We start from the raw sequence: 22,327 nt of genomic DNA, 5'->3' as shown, positions 1-22,327 counted from the left end.
ATACGGACCGCCTTTGTGTTTCAGGTGGATTGGAGATCATGGATGGATACATACAGGTGTGGGAATAGGAAAGTATCAGATTTGCAGGAAAACGGATCAGGAGACAACAAAGAACTGGAAGACGATGACAAAAGGAACTTAGGAACAGCAGGTAAGGGAGTCATATTGCTCAAATGAGACCAAACCATGTGAGTGTTCGAGGTGTGTGCTTATATGCAGATGTGATTAGTGAGGGAATGTGTTGCAGGTGTGGGTGATCAGTATTCTGGTGATTGAGAGCGTTGTGATTGGCTGACGGTGGAGTCTGGCTGACCCGTGATAACACTGTAATGGACTCATTTTCTTAGTAGAAGATTCAAGATAATATGTGTGTAAAATTATGAAATAATTTCAACCCAAATCAATATTTCATATCCACATAGGTAATTTATTAATTTGGTATTAAAATTGTAACATTTTTGGAACTCAATTTAGCGATCAAAATATTTGTTTAAAAACAAACTAGATTTTTTAAAAAGATTTAAGAAAGAGCAAAAGCAGTTTAGTAAAGATTATTGTGATACGGCCTGTCTGAACGGTGTCATCGTGCTGTTGCATACTATGATATGCAACCATAATCCCAGACCACAAAAACCTGACCTAGCTTTCATTTACCTCACTGACTTTTGCTCTTGACAACAAGGCCCTCACTTTATCTAACAGACATCTCAGAACATCTCTCTAGCCATTATTTAAATGCATTGGTCAGCCTAGACTCAAACAATGTGAAATGTAACTATTTACATAAGTACACCAGAGAGGCATAAGTTTGTATGGAAAACACATTGCCCACCAACCTATTCTTTAAGCACCCACATTTTCTCAAAAAAAAAAAAAAACCCACCCTGTGATATACTCCACCTCCACTCAAACCGAGCTGTGTGCATGGAATTTGTGTGCATGCATCATGCAATGAGTTGGGGGCTTCGATATGCACAACTGCAGTTTTTCACATACACACACACGCACCATCCAAAAAAAAAATTGTATGTTAATCCAATACTGTGGGGGAAAAAAATTATTTTACAATGTAAGATACTGTACTTAAAGAGACTGAAACCAGTGAGTTTGTGTAAAGTATTTGTAGTGAAAGGGGAAATCCCACAGAACAGTGTGGATTTGAGTGTCTAAACCCACACAAGGGTTAACAGTATGTGTGAACACTTCACTATAGTTTACCCACTGAGAAACACACACACACTCTTGTACAGTATATCTATCTTTTGTGAGGACATTCATTGACACAATGCAAGCTCCTTACCATAACCCTACCCATCACAACTAGTGCCTAACCTGAACCCTAAACCTAATTATATCCTTATCCCTAAAACCAAGTCTTGACCCTCAAACAGGCCTTTAAAAGAAGTCTCAGAAAGTGAGGACCGAACAAAATGTCCTCACTTTACTCTCTTTGTTCGCGATGATGGTCTGACACTTAAACGGTAACACTTTACAATAAGGTTCATTAGTTAACGCTAGTTAACTACCTTTGTTAACATGAACTAAGAATGAACAATACATCTACAGCATTTATTAATCTTATTTCAAATTAATTTCAACATTTACTAATACATTATTCAAATCAAAGGTTAGTTAACATTAACATTAGTTAATGCACCATGAACTAACATGAACAAACAATGAACAGCTGGATTTTTATTAACTAACATTAACAAAGATGAACAAATACTATAACAAATGTATTGCTCATTGTTAGTTCATGTTATATAATACACTAATGTTAACTAATGGACCTTATTGTAAAGTGTTACACTTAAACCTTTACAAAGATAGATGTAAAAGTGCACAGAAACACACACACACACACACACACACACACACACACACAGAGAGAAGGTAAAAAATACTACAGAATTTCCATTTTAACATATTTTAAGCATTTTATTTATTCATTTGTTTTATAAATTATTTTACAGGTTATTGAATAAACACACGAAAAACAAACTTCTGAACTGCAGGTTTAGTTCTAGCTCAATACTTTATCGCACAACACTTTTTATTGGTTATTATTAACCATATTTGGGGGAAAAACATTCAATTGAGCTGAGCTAAATAAAAAACACGCATAGCAATGCAGTATATTTTACGCTATACATTTTAATGAATTCAAATAAAATAAAATCCAGCACAAACATTTCAGACATATGTTAATTTATACGCATAGTCCATTATGAAGTAGTTTTTAGTTTATCCTGTTGTATTCCAGTGTGATGTTGTGTTCAGCGTTGATTCTGTTTGAAATGTTGATGTGGAGATTATGGGACGGGATGCCGTTTTAATTGTCGCTGCCTTCTTGTCCACAAATTGCATGGCTCTTTTCACCCAAGGCTTTTGTGGTTCGGAGCAAAAAGTAAAACCTCTGACTGTTTTAAATCTGTAAATACATAAAAGTAATAATTTAGCACGATAATACAACAAATTATACAAATGTACATATGTTGATTCAATTTAAACTGTATACAAGTACAATAAAAGTGCTTGTTTTTCCATCAAAATGTTATGGGTAAAAACCATCAATACCTTATAAAAAAATAAGGCCTGGCCAAAAGAACTGTTCTGACATATAAGCTCAGATTTATCATGAAATATAGTGTTGAATAGGTGTCTGAAGTCTATCACAGTGTACACACTTTCACAAGAAAAAAAGAGAACTCACACAATGGCATCAATATGGCAGACACCTGCTCTTTGTATCATGTAACTTCTGATATTTTCCTTGCGGAGAACAGTTTCTGACGTCTTAAGACAAGGGCAGGTTGAACGGCCAGACTCTACAAAAACACAAGGGAAACAAACATTTTAAACAGACATTAATTTAGTCAACACAATTTAATTCAAAATTCAAAGTTAAGTGTTAATATGGCATATAAATACTGTATATATATATATATATATATATATATATATATAGCTTCTTACGTTGCCAGGTGACTTGAGCAAGCAGCACAGTAGCCAGGAACAGCAGAGGAGTTATCGACACACACCTCATCTTCTTTTGTGTGAGTCTGATGCTTATTGTCTCGGCTCACCACAATGTGCACTTTTATAAACACTCACAAGGGGGAAAATGAACATCAGAACTTCCTCCCTCAGAGATGTCATCTGTCTGCATGGAAACAAGAAGCCCCCACATCACCTTCCTTTCGGTCGACCACCGTGAACATACAAGAACTTTCACAGCTCTCTAAAATGAGATGCATCACTTTATTTAGTGGTCTGCATGACCATGAGAGTGCGGCCACTGTTAATTGTAGGTGTGTCATACAGTGGAAAGTACCAAGATTTACACACAATGAAGGATAAAATCAATAACGAATGAGCTAATTATATATTTGCCAACTATTACATACAGCGTCATGTAAAGTCTGAGTTTCAATGAACAGGCATGAGTAATATATAATAAACAAGGCGTTAAAAATAAATAAAAATAATAATATATATACATATTAGCTTACAATGCATATATATATTATATATATTTATTAGAAGTTCATATTTGAAAAATTTTGAGCAAAAAAATAAAAAATAAAAGTGAAGATTGTACATGTACATCAACTTTCTAACTTGCTAATATTGAGAGTGTTGTGAGTGTTGGTTTCCTGCAGTCAGGTGTGGTTAGTGTTTTGAAGGGGCTGCTGTGACAAAGTCTCTGTGGTCATACACCGAACTCGGGGGGAAATACGCATTAAACATATGTACAGCCTTTTTCCAAGTACAGAGGGCACAATTTCTAATAATCCAACCACTTACACCATAGGTGCTTTATCTGGAAATAATTAATGTGATGATGAATGTTCATAATAAAAATGACACTTTTTTTATTATTGGTTTGAGTTTTTATGTAATTTATTTATATTGAACAAAATAATCTATTTCAGTGAACAAATAATGGTGGTTGGCGTGTTTGAAGGCCTTCTCTATGCCAAGAGACCTTTATTTCAGATTAAATATTCTCTAAAACAACATTTCAGCTCACTTGCAGAAAGCAAAGCCGGTGAGAATAATAAAGGGGAATGTTTTAAAATGTGCATCTACCGATGTGACTGGCTAGGGAGAGTAATTGTGGTGTACTGCAACTGCAAAATGAAATGACCTTTAGCGTGAGCTATGTAAAGATACGACGAGCCTTGGCAGAGTGCAAGTGGCCCGCAAAACCTTTCCTTTATCACGAAACCTTTATTTGGCTCCAAGACACTTTCATCTCTATAGACACAGTAGTAAACAAAGTAAACACAAGATGCAGCATCCTGCAAACTTTTCAAACAAAGAGTGGCATGCTATCGCTGAACGCAAGCACATTTCCGGGGGGCTAGATTGATTGATTGATAGATTTTTTCCGATACCTGACAGGAAATTTCTGTATACTCTATATATTCTCTCTAATAGACACTCTGAGCAATAAAAAAGATACAATATACAATACAGATTTTGTGGAAACATTTGAGGGTACATGAAGCTATGAGAAAAATTATTGGATTGTACAATGAAAGACATTTCAATTTATATAATTGGAAACAAGCAGACATGATACTTTTTAAAACCTACTTTTGATGCCTGAGCTTTAAATGCCTCGGGACTAATCACTATGGAGGAAAATTTACAGGAAAATGACCACACTGACTGGTTGATGGAGCCACAAAAGAGCATATAATAAAATGTCATTTTTTAAGTTTATGTTGCTTGATTTGTTTTATTTCATCAGAATACAGTGTAACTTTTTAATGCCTGTGTACGGTGACCGGGAGGGGACATGTTCCGTTTCGCTTCGTTTTGTTGTGGCCACAACATATAAACTTGTGAGAATGTGATATTAAGTCGTGGGAACGTCATAATATGACGTGGGCACAAGATCGTATCTCTTTCTCGTGGCCACGACTTGATATGTTGAGGGAACGACATCCGTTTCTCGTGGCTACCAGTTTTATAACGTGGGAACTGAGGGTGCTTCTCATTTCTTATTTGAGCATCCTCGTCTCCTTTCCTTGCATCTCAGCTCCACCCCCTGTAGGATACGAGGGAAGGATGCAAGGAAAGAAAAGGAGGACAGAGGAATCGAATGAAAGTTTTTTTTATACATTGGAATACTTGATCACTCGAGCGTCACTTCTCTGCGTCATCAGCAGCGCTCAAAGGATCTGCCCTTATGTTGTTGAAGTTTGTTTATTTAAGAAATTCATAATAAATATTAATAAAGCAAGATACCCTGTTGAAATATGTGAGATGTGTGGTTTATATAAACTGCAAAGGTAAAGTACATTAAAATTATTGTGACTGATGTGAAAGGGGAGGAGAATTTATACGTTTAGTCGATAAAACTCTTCCGCATAGGATACACCTGTGTATCCTCGCTCATAACTCCTCGGGTAGCCTCCTCGACCCTCGCCTCCTCGCGGTGCAATTAGAGTATTGAGATGTCCTTCAAGATGGCTGAGCTCGATCGGTTTCCGGGTCATAGGATGGAGGACGGAGGAGAGAGGAGACGAGGAGGGATATTGAGAAGTACCCCGAATCTTCACACGCGATACGGGTTCCTCCTTTTACCCCGGTCATAATTTACTTTGCTATTTGTTAATTTAAGTTTCTCATAATTTGTTTTTGTTTATTGCCTTAAACGGGACTTTATTCAGAACCCGAGTATTTCATTCAAGCCAGCAAATTTCCGACGAAAAAGCCCATTCAACTTAAGAATGCGCTTCAAGCGTCTTTCACTTACGTACCCATGTCTTAATGCCAGAGACCGCACTATATCTTTATATGACATTCCTAATTCAAAGTAAAATGTTATTTCATCAGTCATCTCCGACTGCTGTATATGTACAGTATTGACTGGTGTGGTACCTCAACATAACTCGTGGCCACGATAAATAGATGTCGTTCTCTCAAAATATGAAGTCGTGGCCACGAGAAAAATATATCGTTCCCTCAACATATGATCTCGAGGCCACGACATGATGTCGTTACCTCAACAAAGGCCCTGTCCCAAATGGCACACTTCATATGCACTTACGGTCTTGTGGACTTACAATGGCTGCCGTGTGCGCGTGTCCGTTAAGTCCGTGAGACCGTAGGGTGTCCCATTTGTCATTTTAGGCCTCAGAACGGTGCTCACGAGTGGTCGATATGCGCCCTCGATGCACACTTTTGCCAAGCCTGCACTGATGCGGGCTTCGCAGCAGACTTCTTCAAAGCGGCATTACGTCACGAAAGTGCGGACTTGTAGGAAGACCACAGGTGCTTAGGGTGCCATTTGGGACAGGGCCAAAATGATCTCGTGGCCACGATTTATAATCACGTTCCCATGACTTAAAGCTGCAGTAGGTAACTTTTGTAAAAATATATTTTTTACATATTTGTTAATCCCGGTCAGAAAGAACCAATCAGAGCCAGGAGGAGTGTCTTAGCAGTGTCAATCAAGCTTGTGTACGCGCTGATCACACCCCTCTCTCGCACAGCGTGTACCATCGTTCAAAATCAAGATTGCCGGTGTGCCGCAGCTGTGCTAATGAGGGACAAACAACCAAAACTGCCAATTTCTCGAGTGGCACCTGCTCATACAACAAAGACAGGTAAACGGAAAAAGACCGATGACGATAAACAAGCCCGTCGGAGCCCATTGACTCAGTGTCAAACCTCTAGCCACATAACATACAGATAAAATGTCACGCACTGTGCAAAGCAACAATAGAAACCTGCTAATTCACTGGCTTGTCATGTTGCTGAAATAATATACTAGCAAACCTTATTTAGCATTACATATCTCTAGAATAATTACTTACATACTGTAACGTTAGTTATCGTTATATTGGCTTACTAGCTATTTATAACTTATAGAAAGAGTGCAACGTTATAAAGTTACATTACATGTATTGCAAAATACGTAATGATTTGAGGACCAAGATTGTAATCAAAGTATGGGCAGGCTATAGTCAATGTAAAGCATATTGTTGATGTTTCATCCCTACCAGTGAATGTGCCATAACTGTTTATCCGCTGTCATCGATGGCCCTGCTTACTAGCCTGCGCGTTCACGGCAGGCTCCGCTGTGGGGGAGGAGCTGTGGATGGAGGGCTGTAGTGCAGCAGAGAGCAAGGGGGAGTGACCTGTAAGTTGTGCTTGTTCAAATTTTCAGGCTAAGTCAACGTTTTCTAAAAACTCCCTACTGCAGCTTTAATATAACGTTCTCATGAATTAATATCTCGTGGCAACAACATATTATCACGTTCCCACAAGTTTATATGTTGTGGCCACGGCAAAACTAAGTGAACCGAACATATCCCCTCCCGGTCACTGAACCTGTGAATGGCAAAGCATGCTTTTTACTTGAATAATGGTGTAGTTACGACATCTACCAGCAGGGGCTTATTAATGGAACTGGTACTGTTGGTCTGGACCATAATTTACACCTGAAAAATGATACTGAGAAATTTTAATACCTAATGAATTGAACACCGATGAGAGCTAAAAGAGTAGAATTATTTCGACCTCATTATTGTACCTGACCACTTAGAAACAATGTCCAGGCCACTTGTTCTCAAATCAGACAGGTGGGGTGAAATCAAAGGATATCCTGGCTGTTTGTTTTTTTTTTTGTCAAGATGAAGTTTCTGTGAAACAAGCTAATTAGAGTCATTATCACACCTATATGTGCTACGCAAACAACCACAGGTCCAGGTGTTGTGCAGTCAGTGGAGTTGTTGCATTGCAAAGGCTTGAATAATGTGCAACACGAAGATAGTGTGAAAATGCATGCAATTAAAACAAGTTTTTACCTAAGAACTAATCAAAAATGTGTTTAAAAGTGTGCTTTTGCTTTCAACATTCATTCAGCCACGAGCACTCAGTAGATGGCGACGTGTACCAAAGAGAGAGAGAGAGAGAGAGAGAGAGAGAGAGAGAGAGAGAGAGAGAGAGAGAGAGAGAGAGAATGAAAGAATGAAAGAATGAAAGAATGAAAGAAATAATTCATCACTAGAGGGGGCTAATGGCATCACAAATGTTTATCTAATTACACAAATTATAAGTCATGGACTTTAAAATGAAGACCTATTGAATTGAACATACAAAGATGAGAGTTAAAAGTGGACAATTATTTACACCTCATGCTTGACCAATGTGAATCAATGCCTGGGCCACTTTTTCCCAAATCAGACAGACAGGGTCAAATCAAAGAACTTCCTGTCATTTAAATTCCCATACCACTTCTTGTAAAAACAAGTAATAAAAACTCAGTGAGTGTTTTAGCGCAATTTTCTGACGTCATGGGATCACAACACTAAGAGATAGTAAATCTTTTTATGTTTTTTTTTTTTTTTTTTTTTTTTTTTGTGTGCGTTCCCGAGATTAGACCTTCCTTAACATAATGCCGAAAACCCCTTAGTCTCTAGGTGGTCTGGTTGAGGAGGAGATAGAAGTGCAAGATTGGTGCGCACAGACAGAACAGAAATCATGAGTTAACAATCGCAATTTTGTCCGTTGGAACATTGCGCTAAAAAAACCCAATGTCTTTGTCAAATACCCTCTATATTGGCCCATATCAATCATGGCCTCCAAAGAATCCTCACGCACTGAACTGGCTCTATCTCTCGCTCTCCTCTCCACCTATAGCACTGCCACCATTGTACACCATTCAAGTGCTGTGCACAGTGAGCAGTCAGTGGAGTTGTTGTATTTCAAAGCCTTGAATAATGCAATTTAAAAACATATATATTTTTACAATCAAAACTGAGCTTTCAACATTCATCCATGAGCACTCAGTAGATGGCGGCGTGTACCAAAAAAAAAAAAAATAAATAAAAATAACAACAATGAAATAAAGAAAGAAGCTAAGCTCGCCACTAGAGGGCATCACAAAGGCATCACAAATGTTTATCAAATTACACAAATTATAAGGCAGACTTCAAAATGTATGTTGACAGCATATTATGTATTACTTCTGCGTTTTTAAATAAATCTCGATGGACAATAAATGTTCACATCAACATCATACTTATATTTTAACCCTAGAATGCATGAACCAAAAAACTTGCACAAATGCATAAAGATTTTCTTTAAAAAAATTGGTGTCCTATTAATTAAATAATTAAAATAATTGATGATACAAAAATATTTTAATATATCAAACATGTTTATTTGTCCACTTTCCTTGTATATTACAAAAGATACATTTATTATTTTTAAAATGCAGTTCTTAAACTCCTAATTTGGATCTAGTGTAAAGTATTTGGTCTGAACCTTCACTACCCATATTTCTCACAGAACAGAACAGATTCTACATTTGAGAGCTTCGTGACTGTTAAAAAGGTCTGCATGTATATAGTATGAATAAAGTATTACCAAACATGCATGTGTATAATGTCAATGCAATCTGAATGTACTACATCCTCCACCATGTTGGCATTGTCATGTGAACTATAGAGTGAGTTACTGTATGTTGTTTCCCTGCCATTCAAGACTCCTCTCCCATGGATAGTAGAGTATTAGGTCATCCAAGTACTTTTTTTTGCCTGCTGTTTAATGAATACTGTGAATTCAGACATACAAATAATTTCACATACTGCTTTTTCTCCTAGTAGGGAAATGTGTATTCATCAGGGTTGATGTCTGAGGCAAATTCTTGGCAAGAAATATGTGAATGTAACTGTTTCATTTAATTCTGGGTACCACCCTTACAGAAATTACCATGGTAACCATAGCTTCTGCCCACATACTATAGGCACCACAATGTGATACTTCTGTACATGGTATTACTCAGGTCACTGTGACTCATCCCTAAAAGAGGGAAATGATTGGTGAATAACACTGATGCAGAAGCACCTAACCCTGGTTGTAAGCCTAAACTTGACATGAACTGTAAACTTTTCCTTTAAATGTGATTGGTTGATTGGAATGTTGTTCTAGAATCAACAAAGAAGTTGATCCAAGAACATGTTGTTGTATTACTCACCAGTCTTTTGAAGTAGATTCCAAAACTAGATGTACCGCAGGGCGGTACAAAATATGACCGCCGCTCAGGCCTGCACTGGCTTTCCACAAAAATAAATGACGTGGAGCAATTTGGCTGTATTGCGTGTTTATGTATATACCTAAAAAAAGTAGTAGTATGTGCATGTCTGTCTGTGTGTGTGTGTATGTGTTTGTGTATGTGTGTGTCTGTGTGTGTGTGTGTGTGTGTGTGTGTCTGTGCGTGTATGTGTGCGTGCGTACATGTGTGTGCGCGTGTGTGTTTGTGTGTGTGTGTCTGTGCATGTGGATTTGTATGTGTGTGTATGGGTGTGTGTCTGTGCGTGTGGATGTCAGTGTGTGTGCATGCTTGCGTTTGTTTGTATTCCTGCATGTGTGTGTGTGACAGTATCATCCTAAACCAGCAACCCTTCGCTCAACACCACCATCTACAGGCCGATGAGTGTACAGTCACTAAATGTGCACATAAATGAATTTATTTTATACCCTCCCATGGATGAAATTCTACGAAACTTAGCATACCCCCAGAGGATGTCAAGTTAATCATACACATGAAATATGGTGCAGTTCTGAACATCTCAACTGAAGATAGGGGCGATTAAAGCAGAATAATATTGCATTTTAATTTTTTATGGGAGGGGCGCAAATCACAAATGACTGATTATGGGCTAGGTTGATGTGGGCCCTTAAGAGCAACATACCATCAAAATTTCTTCATCCTCGGTGCCACGGTTCAGGTAGTTATTTAGGAAAAACTGCATTTTTTGGGTTTGGGGGGGCCCAGCGCTGGGGGGGGAGTGGCCCCCGGGGACCAAACGAAATTTTTCCGTAAAAGTCTAGTGGGGCTACATGCCCACCAAATTTCATGTCCCTGGTATCGTTGACGAAAAATTCAGTAGATGACGGGAAAAAAACAAAAAAAAACCTTTGACAATCCCTATATGACCGCTTTCGCTAGCTACGCTAGCGGCGGTCATAATTAATGGGATTTTATGGATTTAGGTGAAGAAAGTGTACACATAATACATTTTGGTCTGTACCATGAAGAGAAAACTGATTCAACTATATAAACTATATATTTTCTGAAATCGTAGACTCTCAGGATGTGATCTAACATGGCATGAAACATGTCCCACCCACCTCATTAGTATACTGCCCAAGCATAACACATTGGGTATTGGAAAATCGGGTATATGGCTGATACCTAAAAAAAGTAGTATTATGTGCATGTCTGTGTGTGGGTGTGTATGTGTGTGTGTTTGTGTATGTGTGTGTCTGTGTGTGTGTGTGTCTGTGCGTGTATGTATGCGTGCGTACATGTTCCCCGGTGTTTCGGTGTCCCTGGTATCGTTGACGAAAAATTCAGATGACGAAAAAAAAAAAAAAAAAAACTTTGACAATCGATTATGGGCTAGGTTGATGTGGGCCCTTAAGACCAACATACCATAAAAATGTCTTCATCCTCGGTGCCACGGTTCAGGTAGTTATTTAGGAAAAACTGCATTTTTTGGGTTTGGGGGGGCCCAGCGCGGGGGGGGAGGGGCCCCGGGGACCAAACGAAATTTTTCCGTAAAAGTCTAGTGGGGCTACATGCCCACCAAATTTCATGTTCCAAATTCCATGTTCCAAATTTCACCGTGTTTCGGTGTCCCTGGTATCGTTGACGAAAAATTCACGGGGGCCCCAGCGCGGGGGGGGAAGTGGCCCCCGGGGACCAAACGAAATTTTTCCGTAAAAGTCTAGTGGGGCTACATGCCCACCAAATGTCATGTTCCCCGGTGTTTCGGTGTCCCTGGTATCGTTGACGAAAAATTCACGGGGGGCCCAGCGCGGGGGGGGAGTGGCCCCCGGGGACCAAACGAAATTTTTCCGTAAAAGTCTAGTGGGGCTACATGCCCACCAAATTTCATGTTCCCCGGTGTTTCGGTGTCCCTGGTATCGTTGACGAAAAATTCACGGGGGGCCCAGCGCGGGGGGGGAGTGGCCCCCGGGGACCAAACGAAATTTTTCTGTAAAAGTCTAGTGGGGCTACATGCCCACCAAATTTCATGTTCCCCGGTGTTTCGGTGTCCCTGGTATCGTTGACGAAAAATTCACGGGGGCCCCAGCACGGGGGGGGAAGTGGCCCCCGGGGACCAAACGAAATTTTTCCGTAAAAGTCTAGTAGACCAACATACCATAAAAAATTCTTCATCCTCGGTGCCACGGTTCAGGTAGTTATTTAGGAAAAACTGCATTTTTTTGGGTTTGGGGGGGCCCAGCGCGGGGGGGGAGTGGCCCCCGGGGACCAAACGAAATTTTTCCGTACAAGTCTAGTGGGGCTACATGCCCACCAAATTTCATGTTCCCCGGTGTTTCGGTGTCCCTGGTATCGTTGACGGAAAATTCAGTAAGGTGACGGGAAAAAAAAAACTTTGACAATCCCTATATGACCGCTTTCGCTAGCTACGCTAGCGGCGGTCATAATAATTATAGTTGGTTACCATGGTAACTATGGTTACCACAGTAAACATTTGTAAAAGGAACAATGACTCAGATAAACTACATTTAATCCCCCCATAATAATAAGGTCATGGCGCACATTTCACTATAGTCACTGGTCTGATGCTTGTTCTCACACAGTTGTCACAAGGGCGATATCTCAGCTATAAGATTTTGAGTCAAATGTCCAGTTACACAAACATATGTTTTCTCTATCAGTGGTTTTGTATGTCAGTCTAGGAGAAACGTTTTTATGTTTCACAAAGAGAAATTTGTTTTAAACAATGTTTTAATGAAAACTCAGTAACCAATAAGCTTACCTGAAAACTGTATAAGCTAAAATTAACAATCTCCCAAAAAAAAAAAAAAGTATATCGACTTAAGATATAGTAGAAAAGAGTATTTCTTAATACGTATGTTGCGCATTCATAACCGTTTTCAAGTTTATCTGTCTCATTTCCTATTTCCTGTTATCAGCGCTCATCTGTGGTCTAAGTGGTAACTGCTAATCAACAAACATTTTTCACTAAGTTAGTATGGCACAGTAAGGCAGAAAAGCAAACCAAAGATGTTAAGTTATTTAGAAAGAAAGCGAGGGAACAAATAAACGTTGTCTTGATGAGACCACAAAACATAGTATACAGGTTTACAGTGTTTTACTATTTATAATCTGCCATAGTAATATTATATCACACAATCAGTATGACTCTGTAAAACTCTCTGGTTGTAGTTTAACATAAGTTTGATTTTAAATAATACATTTACTGACGTTGTTTCCACTATGCAGAGGCGCATTAAAATATATATGAGGTTAAATGTGTGGGCCACTATGATGATGCACATGCCGTATGCTTGGAGGGTTATTAATATCTGTCTCATTGATTCAGTTGTCAGCAATGTGGGATGATTTCAACATGAGCAACTTCCTGAGCTGTGGTTTCTTGTCTCGCCTTGCTATCTTTGCATGCATCACCTCCACAACAGTTGAGCTTTCTTAGAAGCGCTGCAATGCGAATAAACCGAAGGGTCACTCAGACTTTTTGTTTCATTTTTACGAGTTTGAATGTTTAAAAACACATTACACCAACATCGATGTGATGGTATCAGACCTATATATTAGAGTATGGGTGCAGAATATTTCCAGATAACAGTTTGTCCCCTCCCTCCAGGACTTGAATGAGGTGAGATCCAGGAAACAGGTTGACAAGATCATCAGCGACCCCTCACACCCATCTTTTTTTCGTTTTTTTTTTTTTGCATTTTCCAGCTCTTGCCTTCCAAGAAATGTTGAAGATATATAAATAATGAAACCATAACAATCAGACACACAGCGTCTGCCAATGTTTGTGAAGCCCCTAGTCTAAAATTTGTCCTATGCCAGGTTCAGACTAAACGATTTTTGGCATGATCCATTTGACGTAGGCTGTCATAATGATTCGTAAATGACGATTGCGTCGGGATGCAAGAATCGATCATATCTCATGATCTCATATAGTGTGTCATAGTGTACAACAATAGACACCGCATCTGTGACGCTTCATGATGTCCTGACAGAAAAACTAGCATGTTTATTTTTTTAGATCCTCCACGACAGGTTCCGTCACATCGGTGACATTGACCAATAGGAGCACAGAAGCTCTTTTCCGTCAAAATTGCATAATATGACATAATGACTTACGTACCAGACAAAAATATAGCGTAGTCTGAACCTGGCATTAATCTTTAAAAAAAAATCAACTTTATATACAAAAGCACTAAAATAATCATAATGTGTTTCAAATCAAAGCTAAATTCATCCTTGTGTCGGAAGCAAAATGACAACACAACTGCTACAATATTACCCTACAAAGGTAAAATGCAAAAACAAATGGCAGCACTGGGAAATTTGAGTTCCAAAAACTCATTGTGATTAAAAATATGAGGTGGGAGGAAAAAACGATGTATATTTCAATCCTTTTGTGAGTGAACAAGGTTTCTAAGAGGAACACAAAAGTTTTGAGAGTGAATGCAAAAACATTCTTTTTTTTATTTCTCTCTCATCTCATATTTTAGACCATACTCTCTTAGGGGCCCTGTAATTATGAGTTTTACATGAAAACAAGGGAAAAAAGGGAAAAATTGGTGGAATTAGCACTTATCAGCACAATTAAATATCCAATATTGGCCAATATAATAATAAAAAAATCTGTAATATCAGACAATAACCAATATGGTGTCAATATATCATGCTTTCCATGCCTCATTCTGATTGATTTAATATTAATATTCACTTTTTTATTAATCTGATCGTATACTGTATATTGTATTGTATTGTATGCACATTCTGTGTATATATTGTATGCCATCTATCATACATGTATAGTTTTGTTTGTGTATTGATATATAATGAGTATTTAGGCATGTTCACTGTCCTTTGGCACAAAGCAGCAAATTCTTTGTAATTACAACTTTATAAACCAGTTAGGGTAATTCTAAATAATTCTGTTTTAGTGTTTTTCATTGGTTTGTTTAAGAATGGAGTCTCGTGACTGAGGAAAAAATAAATTCGACCATTAATCACAAGTTCCCCAATCTACTCTATGTTGGTAAAGCAGCACACAAAAAAAAAGATACTGCATGTTGGCATTGTGGCTGATCTGTAAGCCACATAAAGTCAATGAGGGGAAAAAAATAGCCACTCACGTTTCTAAACTGGTTACAGCTGTGCTATTACCAAAATGATGTAGAGGAAAGATCTCAAGACAGACTATCCATGACTCTGCTGTTATGTGATTATGGGGATTTCCTGTCCTGACTAAAGCCTCAAACTCACTTGGACTATAACAGTCCACCACAAATAAAAATAACTCCTCTTGGCTGGAATATATTCCACTTATTGCTAATTCTGTACATGGTATATTCCCTTGTTCCATATTTGTAAAAGAGAAGGAGGGTGTGAGTTGTGACATTCACAGACCGGCCCTCATGGTCAACACGTAATGAATATCCACTTGACCAAATAAGGAAATGGTGTGTACTGAAGACCGGGGCTAGTAGTTACATGTAAAAGATGTCACAAATGCTTATTCTAAGTAACTATAAGGTCAAAAGTTTAGAGTCAAAAGTCACAATTTGAATATACTTTTTTAAATACATAAAAATGTATCACACTCCATGAAGAACCTTTAACATCCATGGAATCTTTCCTTTCAAGTTGTTTTATAGTTAAAATAGGTTCTTTTGATTTTTAAAACTTTTTAATTACTTTTTAAAACTAATTGAAAGGATCTTTGGGGAACCAAAAAAGGTTTCTTCTATGGCATGAAACCCCCTTTTGGAACCTTTGTTTTAGCTGTACTTCACAAATACCTTTAATATTCTGCATTTATTGCATTTTATATTATAATTTTAAAAATTTTAATCATCTAATTATGATTGTATTGTAAAATGTGAACTGTTATTAAACATATAATATAAAGTTCTTAATTTCATTAGTTATAATAGACCAAAGTCAGGTTAGTGCCATATTTAATTTTTTGTTTGTTTTTTTGACAGGAATGAAAATGAGGCTGTGAGGTCTAACCTAGTCTAACCTGAGCTCTTTCAATCAATGACGTTTCGTTGAAAATTGTCGACACCGACTGGCTGGAACAGATTGCCTACACTATGCAACTTTTGGCCCTCAAGTGGATAAAAAACAAAGTACTTGCTTGACAGACGAGAACAAACCTCACCTGCTGCGTAACACACAAGAATTAACCAGCTGAGTAATAAAAATGCCACCTCAACGTGGCTTTTACAACATTTCAAATCCCTTAAAGGTGCTCTAAGCGATGTTGGGTGACTTCACTTCTTGTTGACGTTCGAAGTATTGTCAAACAAAACGGAGGCTCTTCATGCTTCTTTCTCCTCCACTCCCCACACCCCCCTTCATGTGCACGCGCACTAACCCCCCAAATCATTCTTGTCGGTTACTGGCTGGAACACTGTTTGTTATGTTTAGTGGTCCAGGCTGGGCCAGTTTGTTTTTGTTGCTGTTTGTAGAGCCTGGGCTGTCTACAGAGACCACGTTTTTTTAGTGTGTTCAGGGGACAGGCAGCTAGAGGATAGTGAGGAGATGTTTGCTGGATGTGACAAAAAATGTTTTGGCCTAAAAAACGCGTAACATCGCTTAGAGCACCTTTAATTCTCGCCATCTCCGAAAAGCCAAGACAATGTTGATTCATGCTTTATTGCGAGCTCTGACACAAATTCTCTTTTTGCCTTTTTCCTGTTCAACATTTTTCAAAAACAGGTGATTTTGAGAGTTTCAAGATTTAGCATGCTCCGTGTCAACCTTTCCAACTCATTGTGACAACTAACCTATGACACTCCCTCACCACACACCAAAGTAGCTGGAGCAACTTTTCTCTATTTATGGATATGATGAGACACCCGGGCAAATGACGTACATACGCAATTTCCCACGAAAACCATCTCATCAGGTTAAAATATAATTAGTGAATCCATAGTGAATCAGAGTAAGACAAAAACGCGTTTTGGAAGAAGGATTGATGATGTATTGACTTATTATTTAAATTTTGTTAATTCAAAAGTTACATAGTCTACCTTTAACTTAAAACACACTGTTTTAAAAATGTTCAACAGAGAACAAATTAAAAGTCTAAAAACCCAATAATATGAATTAATTATAAATTAAGATTTGACCAAAATAAGGTTTTGATAGTATATTTTTTCAAATAGTATATTTTTTCGTGTCTCATTTCTTCTGGAAAAAAAAATGTATATGCCTATATGTCTGCAACATTTTTTGCATGCGCCACTTTTTCCATTTGAACATTTTGCTCAAAGGAAGTATGTTGTGGTGTGATTTCACACCAGCCGAAGACACTTGTCAAATTGTTATAAGTTTTACTTTTTACTTTTGTAATACTGATGTCCTTTAGTTGCATATAGAGTATAGTGTTTAATTAATATTTATTTTATTGTATGATGTAATAATATAATACACTTGTCCACAGAGTTGATCTGTTTTGATACAGTTACTTAATTCTAAACGTTTTCCTCTGATTAGCTCATTCTTGCAAAAGAACAGTGACACAGCATCATCAGACTAGTGTGACTTGATGTCCCATTATTCAGTCCTGTATTTTACACTCCTTTCACATGTCCTGATTTGAGGCTTGACAAACGACAAATTTCAGAGAAACCCAATGACGATACTCTTAAATCATTCCTGTCGTCCATGATTTGTCATATCAAATAATTAGAACATATAGCTAATCTTGCTGTGAAGCAACAACTGATATCTGTAAATGTTTATCCTAAGAAAAAAATTATTTTGTGCATGTCATGTTGCAGAATGATTAACTATGGCGTAAGTTATTCCATTTGCTTTATTCATGGGAAGCATGAAGAAAGACAATACTTCCCTTTTTTCTGAGGACATAAAAAGCAAGAGCAGCTCAAGAGCAGTATAAACCATTAGTGGAATTTCACAGCACACAAGATCCCTCAGAAATCATGCACCTGTACTCAGCATCTCAACAACTGATGGTTATGATTTGTTTGGTTGTGTTCCTGTGTGCGTTTACATCAGGAGGTGAGTATCCTTCTCCTATTCTCCACGCAAAAAGTTTAATTTAAAAAAAAAGTTTTATATTTCTTATCAGATTGGAAAAAATGTTTATTATGTTTTTAGGCATAAATCTCACTAAATTCTTTTAGATTCATGCTTAAAACAAGAAAAGAAAAAAAAAGCATTTCCAGTGGGTTAAGAAAAATCTAAGATATGTTCAAGTCTTAATATATTGCGCAGTTTTGCTTCACATAAAAAATGATCTTGTTTTAATGATTCTTACATATCCACAAGTGTTAAACTTTGAACAGTGTTATTTATACAACCAAACACCATAAAGAATCAATAGCTTTTGAAAACAAACTAAATGGGAAAACATTATTTATGGATGTTTTTCTGTCTGTTTTGCAGTGATCTCTTATGACCCTATAAGGCCAATATGCTGCAAAGAGGATACGCTCACATTAGAAAAACCAACGATCAAAATCACAAAATGTTACATCTTTCCAGCAAAAGGCAAATGTGCTGCGGCCGTAGTGTAAGTCAGTCCAGAAACATTCAAAGGAATCTCTTTTTGTCAAAGAGCATTTTATTGTGCCAATATCTGCAGTCTAAATGCATTTCTCCATTTCATCTTTACAGGTTCACTGCTGAAAATAAATTGTACTGCATCGATCCTAAAGCTAAATGGCTCAGTAGAAGGATTAATAATCTAAAAAAGGTTAGAATTTACAGCTTACATTTTTTTTTTTTTTTTTTACCTGTGGAATGCGTAAGGAGCAATACAGAACAGCTGAACTGAATATAATATGACAACCTCTTCTCGCAAGGTTTATACCAACAAAATGTACTGTATACTGGCATATGTATCATGTAAAGGGACACTTCCTAACCTGTTTTTCTTCTGTTCTAATTTAACAGATGGGTGTCATATGTGAAGATAATTAAACGACAATAATCTTAAACGACACACATGGGGATTTGAACTTGGTCTTCACCAGCCACACTTTTCATTCGTGTCAGTCAGTCAAGCTACACTTTAATACACTCTTCTACGCTGGGAAAAACATGTTGAACATATTTCACAAAGGAAACAATCTGTGGTTTGCTTTCACACTTAGCTGCTGTGCAGTCTAAGTCCGGTTATTCCTTTATCTTTTTATTTATTTTTGAAATATAAATGTCTTAGTTTTATTTATAATGCTTAATTTATAAACCTTTATTTTCTTTTTAGAATTTAATATATTACACAATTGTAAGGAGTACTGCTTTTTGTTTGTTCAATGTTTTATTTATTTTTTAACAAAGTAACATATTTATTTTCCTAATATTATTTCTCTTTTCTTCTCTAAATTATTACAAATATATCAGTTAAATGTCTTGAAGTGCTTACAAAAGTTTATTGGATGCATTATGAATGTAAACTTTAATAAAAATATTGTGGAATCATATTTAATACAAGATCGCTCATGTAATTTTATTTCTGGAATTCTGCTGATCTTTACGTTTGAACAAAGGCCTGAGGCCAACAACAATGAGAAGTTGTTAGTGACATCTTACAAATTGATTTGAAACCATCAGACCATAGGGAGGGACTTTGTGTGTAATCTGGGTGTAGTGTGTGTTTCTGAAGTAGGCTACCTGCAGAGATTTAACCCAGAGGTCACAGTAATGGAGATGAACGAACACACACACACACTGCACACGCACGCACACTAAAACCCTATGACTGTCAGATGAAACAGCAGAGTCATACGTTCCATTTCTATACAACACTCTAATGATGGGAACTGTGCATCATCTTCCACCAGACTAATGACAGTCAAACGCGTCTAAGAATGCTCATTTATTTAGTCAGTACCTGAGAACAAACACATTCTCAGATTATGAAGCACGTTTATTTATGACCTCAGAACACGATCATGAAAGCATTGCAGCAAATGTGAAACATCACGACGTACTGTGATTAAATAATGACAGAATTTTCATTGTGGGTGAAATATCACTGACCACTTTTTGTTCTGTGTATCAGCTAATTGTATTATATAGTTTAATATTTTTAATAATATAATATATTTAATATATTAAATTAGTTTTTATATATTTATTTTTGAAAATGGCTTTCAGTGGTGGATGTGTTCAACTTTGTTATCAAATGATGACAGTGTCTTGCATTTCAGAAATATTTGACAGTTATGGAGAATATTGTGAAATGGAAAACTTGACCCATGCCATCGCACCGACTAGCAAAACTCCCCAACAAACCTCTTAGTTGAAATAACAGTATGACGTCAGCTCTTTCCTATTTTGCTTCATTTAAATGGACAAATGGTCAATGTTACAAGATAAAATATATTTGAATCACTAAATAAAAAAACACTATTGACACACTGTCCTATTGGAATATTAAAAAGAACTAGCTTTTTTCAGCATACATTGAATTTGTATTAATTAAATGACTGACAGCAAGGTTTGAAATTAAATATCATCTGAGAAGTTTATCAAATGGAGATCTACTTTTACACATAATTTAGCAGGTGACATTTACACCTACCACGACAATCTAATATACAGTACAAGGAAACAAGGAAAGCCGATATGGTGATGAAACAGAACAATGATGAAATCATCTACAAAAATAAACGGACAGGATGTGTAGCCCATGCAGTTTAAGTTCCGCTTTATTGACTATTTAAGGTGAACTAGTGAGAGTCTTGAATATATTCTCTCAGACACAAGCAGTGAAAGTTGAAGATCGACTGTGACAATGGAGACACAAAGGATCCTCATGAGGAGTTTGGCTGTTGTGGTTTTTGCATCTGTGATCTGGACTATAACAGGTAAAGTGCTTGAAACTGTTTGTATATTATTATATCTGATGGAACGGTGCAGAATATTGTGGTTTACCTTGTTCTTCAATCTCAGCAGGTGCTGATGAGAAGGTGATCAACTGCTGTAGAGTCGTCTCCAGTGCAAAGTTGACTGATCCTATCATCAGTTTCAGGATGCAAAAACAAAGTCCTCCATGTCTGAAGGCCGTCGTGTAAGAATCCCAGTTCTTCTCTAAAGAAAACATGTCATGATTAGAGATCAACAGCATCTGATGCTAGATTTCTGTTTTAAACTTTTTCATTCTCTTTAACAGCTTTAAGACTGAACGAGGAGAGTTCTGTCTTGATTGGAGGCAACAATGGGTGCAGGAGGAAGCTAAGAAGCTTTTGTAAGTTAAACCCAACAAGTGTGGTGAAACATACCTGACTTTGTAACAACATAGTCTTATAAAGTGTTGCATATTTAGCATAGTATTCTTGTTTTCACATTGTTTTTTTGTTTTTGTTTTGTTTTACAGAAAAGCTCAAAGAAACAAAGCCTGACTTCCACGCCACCACCAGCATCATCTATCAGTAAACTCACTCCTGTGGGAGGATCTTCCCAATCAACTAACAGATCATGAATCATGAATGTCTAAAAGCAAACTCATAATGAGAACACATCTTGAAGTAGTTACTTGTTTTAAGAACATTTCTAAAATTTAAGAGATTTTGCTGTTGTATTTTGAAAATATTTAACGTGACGGTTAGTAAATTAGGTGTAGCCTATTCAAATTGAATTTTTAAAATGTATGTTGTCGAATACATGATGTAGTTTGACAGTGACAGTTCTTAATTTATTCAGACACTGAATTATAGTGAAACTGTTTTAGAACAAATGTGTTTAAATAAATTATTAGCTTATATATTATATTTCACATTGAAATATATTTCGCTCAATGTACTAGTGATGAACTGTGTTAAGAAGGATGACGCAAGTCTGAGTGAAATTAAGACTGATTTGTATGAGAGCAAACCTGGAAATTTTTGTGTTGATTATGCAAATGAACGAGTGCAATCTGAAGCTACAAATAAACTATGATCAGCAACAACTGGTTTTGCTTGTGGTTGATGTTTCTGAATGTGTGCAAGAGGTCTCTGTCAGAAACGATGACACCTTTTCTCTTTAGCATCTTTATTCTTACATTAGCAGTTGGTTGATGACTATGCATGTCCTTCCTTGTGCTACTTATGTAAATGTCATCCATAATCAAATGCTAATTTGTATGAATAAGTTGGTACTCTTATTATTGGTATTTTATGAAATTGAGTGTTGACAATGAAAAAGTCCTTTTCGATTTTTTTCCACATACTCATATAATGTTAATTTAAGTCATTAACATCTTCACAGCTTAATTAATGAAGGAAGGAAGGAAGTAAATAAGTAAGTAAACACTAA

At 37.1% G+C, this 22,327-nt stretch overlaps 1 protein-coding gene and 3 long non-coding RNA genes across 6 annotated transcripts; 3 read left to right on the top strand and 1 right to left on the bottom strand.

Moving 5' to 3' along the window:
* Positions 1-1,914: 1,914 nt before the first annotated feature.
* Positions 1,915-21,092, bottom strand: LOC311075738. Of its 3 annotated transcripts, none has more exons than XR_014604569.1 (4): positions 20,966-21,092; positions 2,980-3,244; positions 2,717-2,831; positions 1,915-2,434 (listed from the first exon to the last, which is right to left on the bottom strand). It is a non-coding gene; the product is annotated as an uncharacterized lncRNA (long non-coding RNA). The 3 variants fall into 3 exon arrangements; XR_014604570.1 differs by lacking the exon at positions 20,966-21,092 and adding an exon at positions 7,023-7,104 and having other exon boundaries at positions 2,980-3,166; XR_014604571.1 differs by lacking the exon at positions 20,966-21,092 and adding an exon at positions 7,023-7,037.
* On the top strand, positions 6,525-16,309 carry LOC311075742. Its single transcript, XR_014604575.1, has 3 exons — positions 6,525-6,626; positions 7,026-7,162; positions 16,036-16,309. It is a non-coding gene; the product is annotated as an uncharacterized lncRNA (long non-coding RNA).
* Positions 17,249-19,519, top strand: LOC311075733 (uncharacterized protein). The gene is made up of 4 exons (XM_084103315.1): positions 17,249-18,082; positions 18,470-18,596; positions 18,701-18,779; positions 18,980-19,519. Exons 1-4 carry the CDS (start codon positions 18,004-18,006, stop codon positions 19,004-19,006), a joined length of 312 nt encoding a protein of 103 aa, XP_083959441.1. The 5' UTR covers positions 17,249-18,003; the 3' UTR covers positions 19,007-19,519.
* On the top strand, positions 20,986-21,980 carry LOC311075740. The gene is made up of 3 exons (XR_014604573.1): positions 20,986-21,101; positions 21,204-21,278; positions 21,408-21,980. It is a non-coding gene; the product is annotated as an uncharacterized lncRNA (long non-coding RNA).
* The last annotated feature ends 347 nt before the right edge of the window (positions 21,981-22,327 follow it).

This window comes from Abramis brama (genome assembly GCF_963993115.1).
Source record: "Abramis brama genome assembly, chromosome: 24".
NCBI classification, from domain to species: Eukaryota; Metazoa; Chordata; class Actinopteri; order Cypriniformes; family Leuciscidae; genus Abramis; species Abramis brama.
The sequence above is the reverse complement of the archived record's forward strand: the minus strand, read 5'-3'. Positions and strand labels throughout refer to the sequence as shown.

Excerpts from the sequence above, each read along its gene's own strand:
- LOC311075733 (XM_084103315.1), top strand. The coding sequence starts at position 18,004 with ATGCACCTGTACTCAGCATCTCAACAACTGATGGTTATGATTTGTTTG. Across the intron at positions 18,597-18,700 it reads AAATGTGCTGCGGCCGTAGT|GTTCACTGCTGAAAATAAAT; the intron begins GTAAGTCAGTCC and ends TCATCTTTACAG. Across the intron at positions 18,780-18,979 it reads GGATTAATAATCTAAAAAAG|ATGGGTGTCATATGTGAAGA; the intron begins GTTAGAATTTAC and ends CTAATTTAACAG.